This window comes from Fukomys damarensis, unplaced genomic scaffold (assembly GCF_012274545.1).
Source record: "Fukomys damarensis isolate Sample0158 unplaced genomic scaffold, DMR_v1.0_HiC HiC_scaffold_39, whole genome shotgun sequence".
Lineage (NCBI taxonomy): Eukaryota > Metazoa > Chordata > Mammalia > Rodentia > Bathyergidae > Fukomys > Fukomys damarensis.
In genome coordinates this window covers 57,144,265-57,163,004 of record NW_022900951.1, presented here as the reverse complement: position 1 = coordinate 57,163,004, position 18,740 = coordinate 57,144,265, and the positions used below count along the sequence as shown (strand labels likewise).

General features: G+C 37.0%; 1 protein-coding gene across 1 annotated transcript in view; it reads left to right on the top strand.

Moving 5' to 3' along the window:
• The first annotated feature begins 4,920 nt into the window (after positions 1 to 4,920).
• Positions 4,921 to 18,740, top strand: part of Hdac8 (histone deacetylase 8) — a 235,716-nt gene continuing 221,896 nt past the window's right edge. The window contains exons 1-4 of the mRNA XM_010607964.3: positions 4,921 to 5,456; positions 5,978 to 6,030; positions 8,843 to 8,973; positions 9,871 to 10,012. Of these exons, the coding sequence (XP_010606266.1) occupies positions 5,232 to 5,456; positions 5,978 to 6,030; positions 8,843 to 8,973; positions 9,871 to 10,012 (551 nt within the window). The 5' untranslated portion in view covers positions 4,921 to 5,231. The remainder of the gene's footprint in view (positions 5,457 to 5,977; positions 6,031 to 8,842; positions 8,974 to 9,870; positions 10,013 to 18,740) is intronic.

The window sequence follows — 18,740 nt, the reverse complement described above, 5'->3', positions numbered from 1 at the left end:
ACAGGGTACAGGGTCTCACTATGTACTTTAGGCTGGCCTTGAATTCATAGTGATCCTCCTGCCTCGACCTCCTGAGTTCTGGAATTATAGGCATGTTCCATGAAACCCAACCTAAAAACACTTTTTTTTGAAAATAGAATAAAGAATAAGAATTTCCAATTAAATCATATCTTGCACCTATACACAAAACTTTATATGTGTTTTTGTGATTGGAGTTTATTTTATGACCTTGTTTTACTTTTTGTTTAATAATATAGTGCAGTCAAAGCTCATTAATTGGGTTAAATGAGAGTGATATTGATACATATATCATATACCATACATTACATGTTAGATAATATGCAACGTAGCAGTTTTCTTGTTTAAATACCTATTCACTACATTAGGCTCATTAAACTTAAAGACCTATTAATGTGTTTAGGGAAATTGTTCTGATGAAGGAATAAGAAGCATGTCCATTGTGTACAAATGGTGCTTCTGAACTACTGGAGGATATTTTTAAAGTTTTTTTCTCTTAAACATTACAAATGTTTGACATAATCTTGTTTATCATATTCATTAGCCATTTGCATGATGAGAGGATTTATCCATCTAGGATGAACAGTGTCTCTTCAGTCCTATCCTGGCTAATTAAGTTCCACTACACTCTAGGAATTTTATACAACTGGTAGAGCAAAAGTTGTCATTCTTAGCCGTAATTCACAAACCTCTACCATCCCTTTTTGTGTCTGCTATCTGTACTAATATACTAGAGATACTATATTTTTCACACTTAGTCTTCATTTTCTACTTAATTTGAGGGTCCTCAAGTCATGGTTTATACAAAATAGCCAACATCTGTACCTATTTTTAATAGCATATTGTCACTCTTGGAAGTGTTCCTGCTTGGATGATGTGGGCAACCTATATTCAGCAGAAGTGTGCTTTTTTTTTTCAATACTGGGGATTGAATTCAGGGATTGCTGTGCTACACTCTCAGCCTGTTTTAAATTTTTATTTTATTTTGAGTCAGGGTCCCAGCCTAGCTTGAATGTGTGATACTACAGCCTCAGCCTGCTGAGTAGTGGAGATCACAGGTGTGTGCCAACAAGCCCAGGTAGAAGTCTGATTTCTTGTAAGACTATGTCTCAAAGCCAAGGACCCATTCTCAAACATTTAGTAGTATTCTTTCAGTAGTGGTATGCAGATAAGAATAAGAGTGAGGGGAAGCTTTCCAAAAATATTAAGGAATATTTGGCATAATGATCCTTAAAACAACCAATAGTTCAGTGTTTACCAAAAGCCAGCCATTGTTATATAGGTACTTGACACAGGCCATCTTATCTTACTTCACAGTCACCATGTAAGGTAGATATTACTGGGTATCTACATCTTACAGGTAAGAGAAAGGAAGCACTCAGAGTTAAAGCAAATTGCCTAAGGACAGTCTTCTAATAAGAGGTAGGGCTGGGATTTAAACTTATGCAGTCTGATTCTAGAGTATGCATTCATTATCTTACAATTTCCAAAGAAAAGACATTAGAAGTTAGTGAGAAAAAAATGGTCAGTCCATTGAATCATCAGTGGACATATTGTGAAATGAGTAAAGAAGATAGCTAAAGGAATAGTGCCCTTATAATGTGTTTGCTTTCCCTATTGGCTTGCTTCTGCCAGTGAGTGAAGGCAGGGGAGAGCACCAAAAGTGACACAATCCAATCTCACCTTTTTGGTTCCAATATTACCTTTGGCAACAATGTTTGAAGAAAGTAAGTCAAGTAACTTGCCCAGGATCCTCAACAGAGCTAGCTTTGGAGCCAAGATTAAACCTACTTCCTCTGACCTCGAGTCCTCCACAACTGCAAATCCAGAGCCTTGGGAATAGGTTTCCTCCCAATTTAAGGACCATATGGGTATTAATTAAGCATGTAGAAAATTAAGGTTACAGACCTATAGCATGGTTTGTATTCTGTCTTAATCATGAGCAAAGGTCTGTTCTTCCTGGGAGAGATAAATTTGTGGCAGGAATAAGCTGCCAATTCCAGAGTACTGTGCAACAATGTATCTGTTTCCAGAATTGAATCATCTTGCCACATTGTGTGCTACACTGTTTCCAGTTCAGAAGTAGCACTCCTATACTGAAGTGTTTGCCTATCTTCTGGGAAGCTGTATTACATTTGTTCTCAGCCAACTACCTGTATTTGTCTTTTGATTCCTTTCTGGGATCTTTTTTCCCCTCTAAACCTCCATAAATAAAAATATTCAAAAAATTATTTATTCTACCTCAAAGACACTCACTGTGGTGTGGCAGGTTTTAGTGACATGACCCCATTTCCTTTTTTTTTTTTTTAAGGTGGCCCCATTTCCTTTTTTTTTTTTTTGAGGATGGCAGATTAATATTGCAGAAAGTCAGGTGAGAGATAATAATACCCAGACTTGGGTAGTGGATATGCAGAGACAGAAGTAGATACATATGAGGCATGACTTGGAAATAGAATTGATGGATGTTGCTGATGGATGGGATCTTTACATGGACAAAAAAGAGAACCAAATTTCTGGTTTAGGCAACTTGATAGATGTCGGTATCTTTGTTGAGCTATGAAAGATGAGAAAGGAATGGAACAGACTTGAATAGGGAAATCAGGAGCTTTGTTTTTAAATTTTTCAGTTATATATAACTATTACACATCCAAGTGGAGAAAGCTGTGTTCTCTTGATTATCTTAGCCACACTTAGAACCATTCCTGAAGTCATCTAACTGCTCTTTTTGTAGAAAAATGTGTATATCTCTCCACAATACTTAACCTATTGGTTTATGAAACTCAACACTTTTAAAATCAGAGTCTTATGCTATTTCTGCCCTACCCTATGAAATCTTCCCCATGATGAACTTGTTTTTTGTTTTTGTTCTTTTGGGAAGTACTGAGGATTGAATCCAGGGCCTTGCATATGCTAAGCATGTGCTCTTTCACTGAGCTATACCACAGCCTCCACCTTCTTTCTTATATTGATATATTGATATGACTAGCCTTCCTGTTACTCAGACTTTGTTTCCATTGACTTTCTTTTCATCTTCCTCCCTTTCACCAACATCCAATTAGTAAATAAGTCCTATTGAACCTATATGGTTCATTATTTCTCCCTCTCTGTTCACAATGCTACCAGTTAGCTTAAAAAATCCTCGCTTCTTAACTGGACAGTAGTGGTACTCACTGACTCTAGTCTTTTAATGGCCAATCTTTCCTACACACTGCTGCTGTAGAAATTTTTTAAAGATTTCTGTCTAAGAGTGTCAGAGTATAGATCAGTGGTGAAGTACTTGCCTGGGTTTGATCCCTGCCCCCCCCAACACACAAACAAACAAAAAATTATGTAATGTATATACCACAGTATGAAGTCTATTTTCTTTGCTTTTTAATTTAAAGCCCTTCATGTTCTGGCCCCTTCAGCTAAACTCGGCTAGAAACTTTCCCCTTTGTATTTTTGCTTATACCAACTCATTTCAGTCAGCATACCCTCCTCTGGTTCCCATTTTCGTAGAGCAAAATCCCATTTTTCCTTTAATACTTTCTTAAATGCCACTGAGTAAAAATCCTTACCAATTAATGAACATCAGTTATTAAACACTTAATGGTTATTTATTAAGTAAACTAAACATCTTACATTCATCATCTCCCTGTGCATTGCATTGCCCTTGTCTATAAGAATGCAAATTCCTGGAAAGCAGAGATCAGACTGTAATTCATCTTTCAATCCACAGATGCACTGTATATTTAGCTGATGTTGGACACATGTTTGATGGATGACTGAATGATCACAGGGCTTTGAATTACTTGTAATGGGAAGAGATAAAAGAAGCCTGAGAACTTACATTCTAGTTAGAGAATAAAAACACTACACTACAATACACACATACATACACAATTTCCAGTACACTAAGTATTAAGGGGATACTAAGTGGAGAGTTGAAAAGAGTTAGGTTGTAACACAAAGTCATCCTGGCAGAATCAAGTTTATGTAGAAGAAGGAATGTTCAAAGCTTCTGTGTCAGGTGTACCTGACTTTGAATTCTTGCTTTTCTGCTGATTAAGTATGTGACTTTGAATGGTTATGTTCTTTCCAAACTGCATCTGTAAACTGGGCATATTAAACCTCCTTCATAAGACTGTGTGTACAAGGATGAAATGAGATAATACATCCAATGTACATATATCAATGCTGGATAAATGTGTAGAGTAAGTTAGGTTTTAGAGAAAGTACATTGTCTCAGGAGTGCTAGTAGGTCAGTTCAGGCTTGTGTGAGGATTGGGGACCTAAGCAATGGCCAACTTGAGTCAGATGATGGAGGATATCCAGGAACCTGGAAATGTTGTTGGTAATTCTAAAACTGCCTCAGAGTAGTCCAACTGAACCCACACACCACACCTAAAGCATTTCCCTAGTAACCTTCGTTTGGCTGCAGAAGTCAAAGAAGAGAAAGAAGAAGAGCTGCAGTTTCCAAACACCACTGAAAATATCTTCTTGCATCTTTCCTATTACATAAACCTATAGGGAGTATATTTGACATTATTGCTTTATTTGAATCTACCAAGCAATTTCCACAGTACCAGCCAGTCTCTTGGGAAAATGCTATTAGATTTGCCAGAGTAAATTATTAAGATTAACTCTTACATAGACAACGATGAAAAGCAATGAACTACAGTTGTTTCACAGAATTTACTGTGCAAACTTTTCAAACCATTTGTACCATGAAGTAGTCTCCCCTCCCCCAGGAAAAAAACCATCATTAGCAGCTGATGTAGCTGGGTAAGTGGGCTCTAGATGACCACATTGTACCCATCTTTAAATATTTAAAATGGCTATATTTGCGGACTGAAACAATTCCTGAAGAGCTGAGTTGCGTTTTTTTAGGCACTATAACTCAAATTGGCTGCAATTTTTGTGACTAAACCCGGCTCTTCCGCCACTCAAAACCCCTGTAAACTACATCTCCCAGCATGCTTGCAAGCTGATCTGACCTCATCTCAAATGGCCCCGTAGGGCAACAAGGATGGTTAGTTTTGACCGTACTTATTTGTGCCATTTAAAAAATCAATCCTAATTGGCAGTTATTTAGGTTTAAATATCTGCCGAGACCTTTTTTAAAAAATTGTGGTCCCTAAATGAAGATCTTCCGACCTGTGAAGTCCCATCCACTCCCTCAATTGGATGGGGAGCGGGAACAGTATCTCCGACGATCTCAAAAATAAGAGGGAATGTTGACCAGGGAGCACAGCTGCGGTCGATCCGAGGAGCAGGAACTCGAGTCGGGGTTGAGTCCGAAAAAAGCCGGATCCGGACGGTGGCTCCGGAACGGTTCGAAGTGGAAGATGGAGGAGCCAGAAGAGCCGGTGTACGGTGGGCAATCGTTGCCCCCAGTTTACATCTACAGTCCCGAGTATGTCAACATGTGCGACTCCCTGGCCAAGGTCCCCAAACGGGTAAGAGAGTTGGAGATGAAAGATCATGGGCTTTGAAGGTAGGAGGCAGAAGTGTGGACTAGAGGGCATTAGGAAGAGGAGAGGAGACTGGGCTGCGGAAAGTCTTCAGCAGAAATTTTGTGTCCGGTACCTAAGACTGCACCAGGAGGAAGTGTGCTCTTAAACCGTTTCTGAGAGCGCTGCTGGTCTCTGCCCCGCTCCAACGGGCAGGTGGGGGAGGGGAAGGCGCGGAGGGGATGCGGTTTCCACTGCGAGGGATTCGCTGAAGTGGAAAAGAAGCTGGTGAAGAGAAGTATTCCATCACCTGCGTAAGGCCAAGTAGCTTCCGTCTCAGCGATTTTGATACTTTGTATTGTCTAAAGTGTATCTAACTGCATTGTTAAAGTGTATCATAACTTAAGTAACTGAAGGGAGGACAGTTAAGACAGTTAGTTCCTTCGTTTAGGATGGTCAAGTTGATGGGATTGCACTGAATTAAAGTTGTAAGACTATTTTCTGCCTTTTTTATGCTGAATTTTTAGGCCAGTATGGTACATTCTTTGATTGAAGCATATGCACTGCATAAGCAAATGAGGTAAGTTGTCTTTCCTGAACACCTGTCATCTCTGAAGCTAAGTAGTTGTAGCTTTACTGAACTTCACAATGGGGCAAATTAGAAAATGGTGCTAAAAAAAAAAAAAAAAAAAAAAAAAAAAAAACTTTCTGTGAGAGTATTCACCGTGTTTGTAACCTACCTATAATCCCATGAATGTTCTTGAAGAATAAGGAAAACTTGCAAAAAAAAGCATGAAGCAAGTAAGAGCCTAAGACTTTATTGCTGGGTGTGTTAGTGCTTTATAGTTTGAGGTGAGGTAGAGCTGGGAAGTGTCCTGGTTTTGTTTCGTTTTCCACCCACCGCTAGTCAAATCTAAGGGTGTGTGTTCAACATAAGACTTTAAAACATGCTGCCTCAACGAGAAAATAGATTCATTCATAGGAAAATGGATACATATTGAAGATATACTCCTAAGTGAAATAAATAAGTCACACATGTGTAAATACCAAATAGTTTCCCTGGTGTGAATAATCTGCAATAATACATAAGATCCTAATAAAATTACTGACATTTAGAAATGGGAAGAAAGGAGCTAAAGGTGTAGGGAAGGTGTGATGGGCAGGGGAAGGGTCATAAGGGAAAAGAAAAAAATGTGAGATAATGAAAAGATGGAAATAACGTGTTTGTAGATGGGGAGGGGAGGAGGGGATGAAGGGAGGGCAGGGGTAAGGGGAAAAAATGAGAATCAAGACTTGTCATGTAGAGGTACAAGATCCCAACAATGAATGTAACTGTACTGTATCCCTAAAATGTACCAATAAACTCAATTAAAGCTGAAAAAAAAAAAGACATGCTGCCTCCACTACCAAACTTTAATGGGTAAACTTGGGAACAAGTCAAGACCCAAGCAAACTGCTGAGACCATGTTGAATCTCAAAATGTTTCTTTCAAAAAAAAAAAACTTGAGCTTGCTGTTTATTGCCAGTTCTGTATTTGGTATCATTATAAGTGCAACTGTTATGAACCTGCCATGTGTAAGCTGACATTTTCTGGCCAATGGATGACTGGAAACATCAGCCAGTACAGTATGCTTCATTTGTCTCCCAAAAAGTAGTATAATAGGCTTTTGGATTTAATCCTTATTAGTAACAAAATCATTTTATGTACCTTCTTTAGGAATATTTTTCAACCAACATTTTCAACCATATGTTTAGTAAACACAATGATATGCCATTCATTAAAGCTACTTTAACATTTCAAAAAGTATTTTATTGCAAACATATCAAAGCAAAGCAAAACTGTCTAATTTTCTTGATATTAAGCAAGGGAGCTTTTGGTAAGTATTTTGTAACTTTAACATTTCATAAAATGTGATAGTGCTATAAGAGGAAGATACTAGGTCTGGAAAACATAGTCTAAGAAATTATAAAACTTTATATGGATGGGAAAATCTTTCACTTCAAAGGTATAGGCACATTTCTTTGAAGAAGCAAGAATCCTTAAATCTTGGCTGTATATTTAATTTCTGAGACTGAACTACAGCATTTCTTCCAGCCACCTACATTATAGTTGCAGCCTGTATAGTCATATTAATCTTTGATAAATTAATGGGCATGCTCTCATTCAGCAAACATAAACTACAGCTGCATCTTTGTGGCCTAGATCAATGCTCCTTCAACTTAAATGTGCATATGAGTCACCTTGTTAGGTGTATCATCTTGTTTAAAAATCATCCTGTTAAAATACAAATTCTGATTCACTGGGTCTGGTGTGAAGCTGAAGTTCTGTATTTCTGACAAGCTCCTACAGGTGCTGATTCTGCTGGTCTATATACCACCCTTTAAGTGGCAAGGGCTAGAGAATGTGGCAGCAATAGGGTCAGTAAGAGGAAGTGGGAAATAGGTAGCTAGAGGTCCTGTTGTTAGGCTAACTCCCTTTATTCTCTCCTTCACTCCTATTTGTCACTTCCTATGAGGATTAGGTTGAGAGGTTCTGAGTAAACCTCAGGTCAAACTATTTTGCCCCTCTCTCTTTGAGAGGTAAACGTTGAAAAGCCAAGTATAGAAATTTTATATTTTGAGTTTCCTATTTATTATCCTTTAATATTGATGGTAGTTATCTACAAAGAATTTTAAATCTATTATCATTTAATCTACACGTATGTCCCAGAAGTTTCCCTGTTTCACAAGTGAGAAAACTTAGGTATAGAACAGTCAACTTACCTGAGTTTATAGAGCTAGTAAGTACAGGATTCAGGCAGGAACTCAGTTCTCTGAAGCCAAATTCAAAATGCATGATAATCCAGATGCCCATTAAGACAAAGATAGAAGGGGCTGGGGGTATACCTCAGTTATAGCACTCATACTCAGTGCTTAGCATGCAGGCCTTGGGTTCAATCCCTAGTACCAACAACAACAACAAAAATAAAGACCTAGCCTAAAGGATTATAAAGCCCAATTAGCAAGTGATTCAGATGAAAATATCTCTGCCTACTGGTTTGTTTTGAAAGTTGTAACTTACAGAGTAAAGTTTGTTTGATTCCTAATTACTTGTTTAACTTAAATATAACTATTCACTTATTTTTACCTACTTATAAACTCAAGAGAAAAATCTGTCCTCTTGCTCCTTATTAATTCAGTCATTACCTTAGATGTGAGGAAGTGAAGAATGTGCCGTGCAGTAGAGGAATAGAATGTATTTATTACTTCATTCCCCTGGAACCAGAAGCTAGGAGTCATATTTTCTGCTCAGACTGTTGGCTCCTGTGTCCAACCTCTGGCATACTCTGGCATCTCTGGCATACTCTGGCTCTGACTCACTCACCTCTCTTTGTTCTTTCTGTTATTATTAGGATAGTGAAGCCCAAAGTGGCTTCCATGGAGGAGATGGCCACCTTCCATACTGATGCCTATCTGCAGCACCTTCAGAAGGTGAGCCAGGAAGGTGATGATGATCATCCAGACTCCATAGAATATGGGCTAGGTAAGGTCCTTACCAGGCAGTGATGGGATATCTATAGCCTCCATCCATAGATCATAGTACTTTATAACTCATATAGTAGTTTCTAATGCTTTTTAATTAAATAATCTAAGGGAAGGCTGGAGATCAGATCCAGGCCCTTGCATGTGCTAGGCAAATGCTGTACTCCAAGCTGCAACTCCAGTCCCAAATGTCTATCTTACTCTCTTGGTTTAGCCACACTGAGCTCACTAACAAAGTAAACCATATGAATTGAACAAAACTAAATAATGGATTAGATAGAAGATTAACTTTTCAGTTGCTGAGTCCTTAATGGCAGTGCTCAGATATGGTCTGGTTGTATGTATGCTGACTTAGCTGTCCTATAAGTTTAGATCGTTAGGACCTATTTATATTCTGGGTGAAAAGCTTAGCCAGAATTTAAACAGATGTATTTTTAAAAACTGTAAGTAACCAAATAGTTTAGTAAAAGGACAGTGGACTGAGGGTCAAGAGACCTGAGTTGAAGGCTGTATGAATCCTGGCAAGATACATCACCTTACCAGGTATGGTGGCACGTGCCTGTAATCCCAGCACTCCAGAGGCTGCAGCAGAAGGATCACCGCAAGTTTGCAACCAGCTGGGCTATATAGCAAAACTCTGTCCAAAGGGTAAAAAAAGAGACACGTTACCTCTCCAGCTTTGGTTTCATCATCTGTAGGATATGACTAGCTCATCTTGAATGTTTATCCTTTCTAGTTCTAAAATTTTAAAATCTCCTCAATATTACAAATGTTTCTGTCTCAGTTGGAGCTGATGTTAGCACAATAGCATTTTAGTAGGATATGTTTTGATCACACCTCAACCTATTTTTCTTTCTCAAGTTCATCTTTAACAATCTCTTCCAACTTTTGCCCTCAGGCTATGACTGCCCTGCTACTGAAGGGATATTTGACTATGCTGCAGCTGTAGGAGGTGCTACAATGACAGCTGCCCAGTGCTTGATCGACGGGATGTGCAAAGTAGCAATTAACTGGTCTGGAGGTTGGCATCATGCAAAGAAGTAAGGAAATAACTTTTCTGCTTTCTGACCCTTTCCTTCAGTCAGTTTCTCAGTTATATAAACTCTTGTACTTATCATGTTGATGTTTATCAAGACATGTGTATATCTAGCACTTTACAAACATTCTGAAAATATGCAAGTGAAATAGAAGACGACCTAACCTAGTAAAAGGCACATTATCAAGAGTCAGGACATTTCGCCTAATTTTCCTGCTAACTTGGCTAACTGACTTAGACTAACTTCCCTAGGCCTCAGTTTCTTTATCAGTGAAACAAGTAGGGCAAAAGCTATAACTAGACAGTTTCTAAATTCCCTTTCAGCTTTCAGGAATTCCCCTATCCTTCAAGGGACTTATGCTCTAGAAACATTTTAAGAAGTAGAATAATAAGAGGACAACATCAGTGATGGTACCAATGGAATACATGTATGAGCTAAAGAGACTTAGCAGTAGGGAGAAATTTATCATGAATGTCTTGGGAGAAGTGCATTTTAAAGCTAATTCTCAACAGAAGTGGCAAACACATTTTTTTAATAGGTGGAAAATTGATGAAAATAGGTTTAGAACAAAAGGCCAAAGAATAAAGAAGGCAGCTTATGTCACCATCTCCAAGGAAAGTGGCAGTGGAGAATTAGATGCCTCTCTAGGGAGAAATGGCTTATAAAATATCTCTTTTAAGTGCTACATGGGTTTAGAGGAAAAGTCTTTGGGGAATTTCCTGTTAGCCTATCAAATGGTGATACTCTGACATGAACTGCTAAGACACCTTCAGCATCAAACATCTTGTTGGCTGTGTCGGTAGCACTTAATACGCATTGGGAAGATTTTTTTTTAACTCTGAAATTATTGATATGCTCAATGAAAGGAAATAGCTGTGGTAGTAACTTACAATGCAACATTCACAAGTCAACTGTGCAATCAACAGTAACCTTAATATTAGGTGCTCTTGAGTCAAAACAGTACTTGATTTTTCAGGATAAAGCATAGCACAATTTTAGTATATGCAAGTTAAGATAATAAAATGGTATTCTCTTCATCAGACTGACAGATTTTATGCCTAAGGAAGTCCTTGAAAAATTTCACTACTGGAATCTACTACTTATGCAGTAGAGCAAAGAGAACTAATGTTTTAGTAACAAGTTTTACATGATCTTTAAAACAGAGAACAGCCCCCCTTTTTTGTTAGCTTTTGCTTTATTTTTAAAAGTTCAAAATAAAGAGTAATTTCTGTAAGAAAAAAAAATGACACTCCTTCAAGCTTCACAGTGAAAGGATCTTCCTGGGTTTAACAAGTAGGGAAGAAATGTAGTGGGTTTCCCTAGCAAATACTTGCTCCTATGAGTCAGACCTAGTTTCTCGTGTATTTAAATTCATTGCAGGCCTGCTGGGGCTTGGGTCAGTTTCTAATAGAGTACTCACATGCTTGTCACTTCTTACTGCTGTTGTGCTGCCAGAGGATACACACTCTGAGCCGATCATAGCTGTCCGGGCTGTGTAGGCATGAGTATATCCACATATCATTATCTTACTATTTTGAACAGCCTTCAACTGATCCTTTCAGCTGGTCCTGCCTAGAAACGCACATACCTATAGTAAATATAGATTATAGAGTTTCTGCAGATTATCTCAATTCAAGTCTGAATTCTAGGGTACTTTTGGTACCTCTAAAACCTCTCTGTAGATGGACTACAGGCCCATAAGTTTACACCTAGAGAGAGCAATTACCTATTATATTCACAATATTTGTTTAAACCTTCCCATCCCCAAATATATGTACAGACTTATACATGCCATTTATTCATTGAACAAGCATTGAGTATACACTCACTATATGTCAAGCATATGTTTATCATCACTAATAAGCAGAGTATAGAAACTGAAGCAGTGTATTTTTTTTTCTCTACCAAGTTTGAAAAAAACAATCTTTATTTCAAAATATCCAGGATTACAATGAAACTGTCCCAACCCTTTCTGAAAACATTGAAAGTGTTAAGAGTAGGAAAAAAATGTTCATAACCATTAACCCAGTAACAAGTTCTTCACAATCTGTTCTGAAGAAACAAACCAGTCTTATCCTGAAGAAATTCATATCTTTTGGACAAGCCGTCAAATAAGTATATTTGAAAATTAAATAAGAATGGTGTTTCAAAGAAAATTCTGCGAGGGACCAGGGATTTGGCTCAGTGGTTCTGCTGCCTGCCTCACAAGCGCAAGGGCCCGAGTTCGATCCCTGGTACCCCCCACCAAAAAAAACAAAATTCTGCAAAAAAAGTAATGAAGTACTAATGCTATTAGATATTAAGCATACAAAACTAGTGAAAACACTGGTGTCAGTACTATAAGCTTTGACAGGTAGTATATGAGATTAATCTATTATAAAGATGCATTGCAAGTGAATGAGACTAGAAAGAATGTTCATTAAATAGTACTGTGACATCTTGTAGCATTTATTCATCTCCAGTAATAAACTAAGTAACACTTAGATTGAAGAATTAAATATAAAAAAGCAAATTTTAAAAACTAGAATAAATGGCTCTCCACCTTTTAACAAGGAATAATTTTCTGAATTTAGAAAGTAATAGATAATAGAAAATATTCTCAAGGAAAAGATCAAATATGACTGTATAAAATTTTAAAACCACTATAACTTTGAAAAGTTTTTTGACCATTTTAAAAATAAAATCTAAGGGCCGGGGCTTTGGCTCAGTTGTTCTGCTGCCTGCCTCTCAAGCGCAAGGGCCCAAGTTTGATCCCCGGTACCAAAATAAATAAATAAATAAACAAAATCTAAGCATAGACTGAAAAATCTTATGTGACATTAATATAACAAAATGTGACAGGTTTGTACTATTTAATGTACTCATGTAGTATAAAGAATAAATACAAAGAGTATGATGACAATTTACAAAAGAGTTTAGTATAACTAAAAAACAAATGGTCATCACAACTGAACAAAGAAAATAGTCATCACTACTAATCAAAGCAAATGGTGATCACTACTGATGAGAAATGTAAATTAAATAACTAGCCTCTTTTTTTCTGGTGCTGGGGATCAAACCCAGGGCCCTGTACATGTTAAATAGGTAAGCTTCTTTGTAAGCCTGAATATAACAGAATTTAAACAATAAGAGTACTCAATTTGCTAGTGTGTGTGGTATAGCTTAATCCCTTAAAACATTTTGGTAGCTAGTATGTGTTAATGTCCTTTGATCTAATAATTCTGTTTTTGGAAAGATGTCCTAAGAACCTAACTCAAAATATGGCAAAAACTATTTTCATTCAGTGTTACTTACAAACTTTTGAAAATTAAATAATATGAATGTCTAGCAATAACAGAATGGTGAATCTCCTCCTGTGAATATTATGCTATTAGTTTCTGTGTGTGTGTGTGTGTGTGAGTATTTTGGTGCTGAGGGTTGAACCCAGGGCCTCATGCATACATCATATCATGAGCTATACCCTCATACCTTATGCTGTTATTTTTAATGCTGATTATGAAGAATATAGTGCAGTTATAGCAAACCTTTTAGATCTTTCAGTGATACAAACAACCCATTGTACATGTGCCATGAGTTCACCACTACTGCTATAGGGCATATCAGAAAAATACTTAATGAGTGTGTTAATTTTTTTAAAGGCAGATTTTAAAAAATGTATATACATTGCAATTACCAGTTTATAAAGCACACATATATGAGTAAAAATAGTGGAAATGATAATAGTGATTGTTTTATAGTGGAAGAATTATTCATGATTTTTAAAAAGGTTTCTCTAATTTTCAAAATTACTATAATGAAATTATATTACTTTTGTAGCTAAAATTTAGTGAAATAAAGGCAAAAATGTTATAACACATACAACAAAGGGTTAAAATGTTGATTCTAACTAGTTTAATGCTAGTACTCCAATAAATGGATAAAAGATGTGACTAGACAACTCAAAAAAGGAACCAAATAGTAAACAAGCAGAAAAAATATTTAACATCACACATAATTAGAGAAATTGAAACATTGTATGTACATTTTTGTCTTCCTACAAAATTTAAGATGGCTCTTTGTTATCTATTCTAAGGAAATGAACCAATCCAAAATACAATAAATGTATACATGAAGATGATACTCTCTCTCTTATAGTAGCCAAAAAAAGGGAGATATAAACACTCAACAATAGTGGAATGGTCGGGTAGTATGTTGTAACATATCTAAGTGCTAGGATATTATATGACCATTTACAGTGGTAGTTAGGGATTTAGCTCAGTGGTGCTGCTGACTGCCTTGCAAGCACAAAGTCCAGAGTTTGATTCCTGGTACCAAAAAAAAAGGTAATTGGGGCTGGAAGTGTAGTTCAGTGATAGAACTTTATTTAGAAATTTTTTATTAAATTCATTGGTACATTTTAGGTCTACAATACAGTTACATTCATCATTGGGATCTTCAACCTTTACAGGACTTATCTTGGTTCTTATTTTTCCCCATTCCCCAACCCTCCCTTCACCTCCTTCACCCTTCCCTATTTACAAAAACATTGTTTCCATTTTTTCCTTTTCATGTATTTTTTCTTTTCCCTTTATACCTTTCCCCTATCCCTCCCACTTCCTCTACTCTTTTAGAATTTTTCTTTCTATTACACAATATCAATTATATATTTTGATCCTTATTTACACTTTTAGTTTTTCACACCAGAGAAAATTATTTGGTATTTACACATGTGTGTCTTATAATTTCACTTAAGAGTATGGCCTCAATGAGCATCCACTTATCTATAAATATCTCTAGTTTCTTGTTCTTTATAGCTGAGTAGTACTCCACTTTATAAAAAAAGAATCTTCTTTATCCAATCTCCAGTTGCTAGGCAATTGGGCTGTTTAAAAGTTTTAGCCATTACAAGCTGTGTCACTATAAACATGGGTGAGCATATGTCACTGCAGCATGATTTTTTTAATTCCTTTGAGAAGATACCCAGGAGAAACGGTTCAAATGGGACTTCTAATCCTAGTTGAGATATCTTTATATTGATTTCCACAGTGGTTGCACCAGTCTGCAGTTCCCCCAACAATGGAGAAGGGTTCCTTTCTCCCCACAACCCCAACAGCATTTGTTATTGATAGATTTCTTGATAGCAGCCATTCTTTGTGGGGTGAGGTGGAATCTCAGTGTCGTTTTCTTCTGCATCTCCCGAATGACAAGTGATGTGAACATTTTTTCATATATTTATTTGCTACTTTTACTTCTTTGAAATGTCTGTTCATTTCAGATGCCCATTTATGAATTGGGTCTTTATATTTGGGGGGGTCTGATTTTTTTTTTAGTTCTTTATATATTCTAGATAGTAGACCTTTGTCTGAGAAACAGCTGGTAAAAATTTTTGCCCACATTGTGGGTTGTCTTTTAGCTCTGCTGGTGATTTCTTTGGCAGTGCAGAAGCTTTTTAAAAAGAAAAGATCCCAGTTGTTGATTCTTTGTGCTAGTTCCTATGCTACTGAGGATTTGTTCATAAAGTTTTTCCCTATGCCAGTATCTTCAAGCATTCTACCTAACTTATCTTCCAGAAGTTTAGTGTTTCTGTTTTAATATTTAGATATTTAATCCACTTGGATTTTGGTTTAGTGCACGGTGACAGATACGGGTGTAGTTTTAATCTTTGGCAAGTTAAAATCCAGTTTTTCCAGCACCATTTATCCAGTTTGCTACTGAGGATTTGTTCATAAAGTTTTTCCCTATGCCAGTATCTTCAAGCATTCTACCTAACTTATCTTCCAGAAGTTTAGTGTTTCTGTTTTAATATTTAGATATTTAATCCACTTGGATTTTGGTTTAGTGCACGGTGACAGATACGGGTGTAGTTTTAATCTTTGGCAAGTTAAAATCCAGTTTTTCCAGCACCATTTATCCAGTTAGGATGGTTGGCACCTTTGTCAAAGATGAGGTAGCTGAGTATGTCTGGAGTTGTTTCTGCATCTTCTAATCTATTCCACTCATTCTCAGGTCTGTTTCTTTGCCAGTACCATGCTGTTTTGGTAGAAAACATATACAGCATGTGGGAAGCCCTAGGTTTAGTCCCTGGCACCACAAAACAAATGATTAGGATGATTGCATAACTAGAAAAGCATACACCCATCTTATAATTTTGGCTTTGTTTTCAAAGCACAAGTGGCTACATCATTGGTTCACTCCAGTTAGGCTCATCTAAAAATATGTACATATGAAAAAAACCCTAGAAGGAAATACAACAAAATAATAATAGTGGCTTTGTGAGGATGGTGATATGAAATATTTTTGAATATATACACATATACCTACATTTTTCTATTTCACGCGTATTCTCTGACATGATTGTATTTCTTTTATAAATAAAACCTTTTATAATACAAACTGTTTGCGACAATACCGGAAACAGTAGTAACACAGGGTAGTGAGCACACACTGATATTACATACAAGTAGTGTATACAAACAAAAGAGTAAGAGTTTGCTTTCCTCTTGGTGGGAATGGAGAATTCCAAGTGAAGGAAATAAAATCCTGACAGCAAGAAAGTATGGGACATTGAGAGAACCACAAGTAGTGAAATGTGTGAGGGCAAATAGAGCAAGACATTAGAAAGGTTTTGGAAGCCATCCTAAAGAGTGGTCTTTTCCGTGATAAATGTTTGGGAGGGTTACAGTGTGCTGATCAGATTGGAAAGACGTAAGACTGGAAGCAGAAAAGGCTATTGCAATCATTTAATAAACATTTATTCATTTCCTGCTGTATGTCAGGTACTGAGGAAACAAAGAGGTATACAGGAGGTTTGTATTATTAGAGGGCCATTGGCACAGGCAAAGGGCCACTTGGTAAATCCATTTGAAATGGGGTCCAAAATTTTAAAGTAAATAGTCGAAGCTTGGGGTCTGGATTAAGACACTAGTTTAAATAACTAGAAAGCTACTAAACTATATTTGTTTTGACTTGTTCCATAATGTTAAGAGTCATGTACGACTATACCCAAATTCTCACAACAGAAAATATAACAAGGGTTGATGTTTTCTGTTTGGGGCCTAATTTCTCAAATACAAATGCATGATATTTCAAGATGGTACATTTAGTTTCCTGTGAAAAACTAAATGTAGCATGATCATTGAGATGGTCAGTTTTGTCAAAATAGTCCAGGATTTCATCAGTTTTGCTTAGCACTTCTGTTTAATCCAAAACATTCAAAACATTCTCTTTTGAACCACTTTCAAAATCATTATCAACATTTATTTGCACCAGATCCTTGTTGTCAATTTTACATCCTGACTATATGATATACTACAATCTTTTCATAATTTATAATTCTACTCTGTGAAAAATTTGTATTGAATTGCTAGCTGATATATCTGACAATTCATAAGAGACAAAATGAACAGATAAGGTTAGGTGCTAGTGTTTAAAGGAGTGGGTTGTTTGAGTATAGACTGATATAAATGGTCAATTCACTAAGACATCTTCATATTCCACAGTTTTTGTATCCTTAACCTCAAAACCGCTGTCCTGCTGGGGCTAAGATATGCTCAGTAATGAGATATTTGTAAAAGTAATGCTGCCTGTATAGCAGAGGTCTAGTGCAGTTTTTCACACCTGGAGGTGCAACTCATTTGTAGAGCATTATATCAATTTAGTGGAGCTAGGTGTGGTAGCTCATGTCCATAATCCCAGCGCTATGGGAGCCCGAGGCAGGAGGATTGCAAATTCAAGCCCAGCCTAGGTAAATTAGCAACTTAGGGAAACCCTGTCTCAAAATTAAAAAAAAAAAAGTTAATGGTAGCATTACTTGATGTCAAAATGGACTGAATGAATCCAGGGGTGGTGGTGCATGCCTGTAATCTCAGCACTTGGGAGGCTGAGGCAGGAAGATCACTGTAAATTTGAGGCCAGCCTAAGCTACACAGTGAGTTCAGGGCCAGCCTGAACTACAAAGTGAGACCCTGCTCAAAACAAAACAAAAAAATGGATTGTATGAAACTTGTTCATGGTAGAGGTGGTGGATATTTATGTGTACTGAGTCATGGTGTAAAATATTAAGCTGTTGGAGAGTGGAATGATTGTGAACTTGGCAGTAAGACCTAGATATAAGCCGAAGCTCCATCTCTTACTGGATGTGTGTGTAACCCCAGGGTTATTTCAGAAACAGCATTACAGAGCACAGCAGTGTGAAATGTGGTGGGAGGGGGGATCTAAGTCTGTCATTAAAGCGTGAGCCATGGCCTCCTATAGGGTATTGGCCAGAGATAGAGTTAGAAAGGTAGAAAGGCCCTTGTACACCAAACTAAATATCCTGGACTCGATCCTTTCAGTCAGTGGTTCTTATCCTTTTTTGGTCATGGGCCCCTCCAAAAATTTGTTGAAAGCTGTTTACGTTGACCCTTGAAAATATACACACAAATTTTTCCTTATAATTTCAGAAAGTATAATAATCCCCCAAAGCCTATATATGGATCCCAGGTTAAGAACTTTGGCTTCAGATTGTAAGGAGTGACTGAAGGAAATTTAGCTAGAAGTAACATTGTCAGATTTTCATTTTGGAAATATAACTCAAACAATAAGTGGCAAATAAATCAATAGGAAAGAGTGTCAGTAGAGAGATTTATTAGGACTCTCCTATAATATCAAGAACAAAAGAAAACAGTTGTGATGAACACAAGAACACAGAAGAGACATTTAGGAGGTAAAACAGATAGAAGTGGTAACACTTAGATATAAATTATAAGGAGGA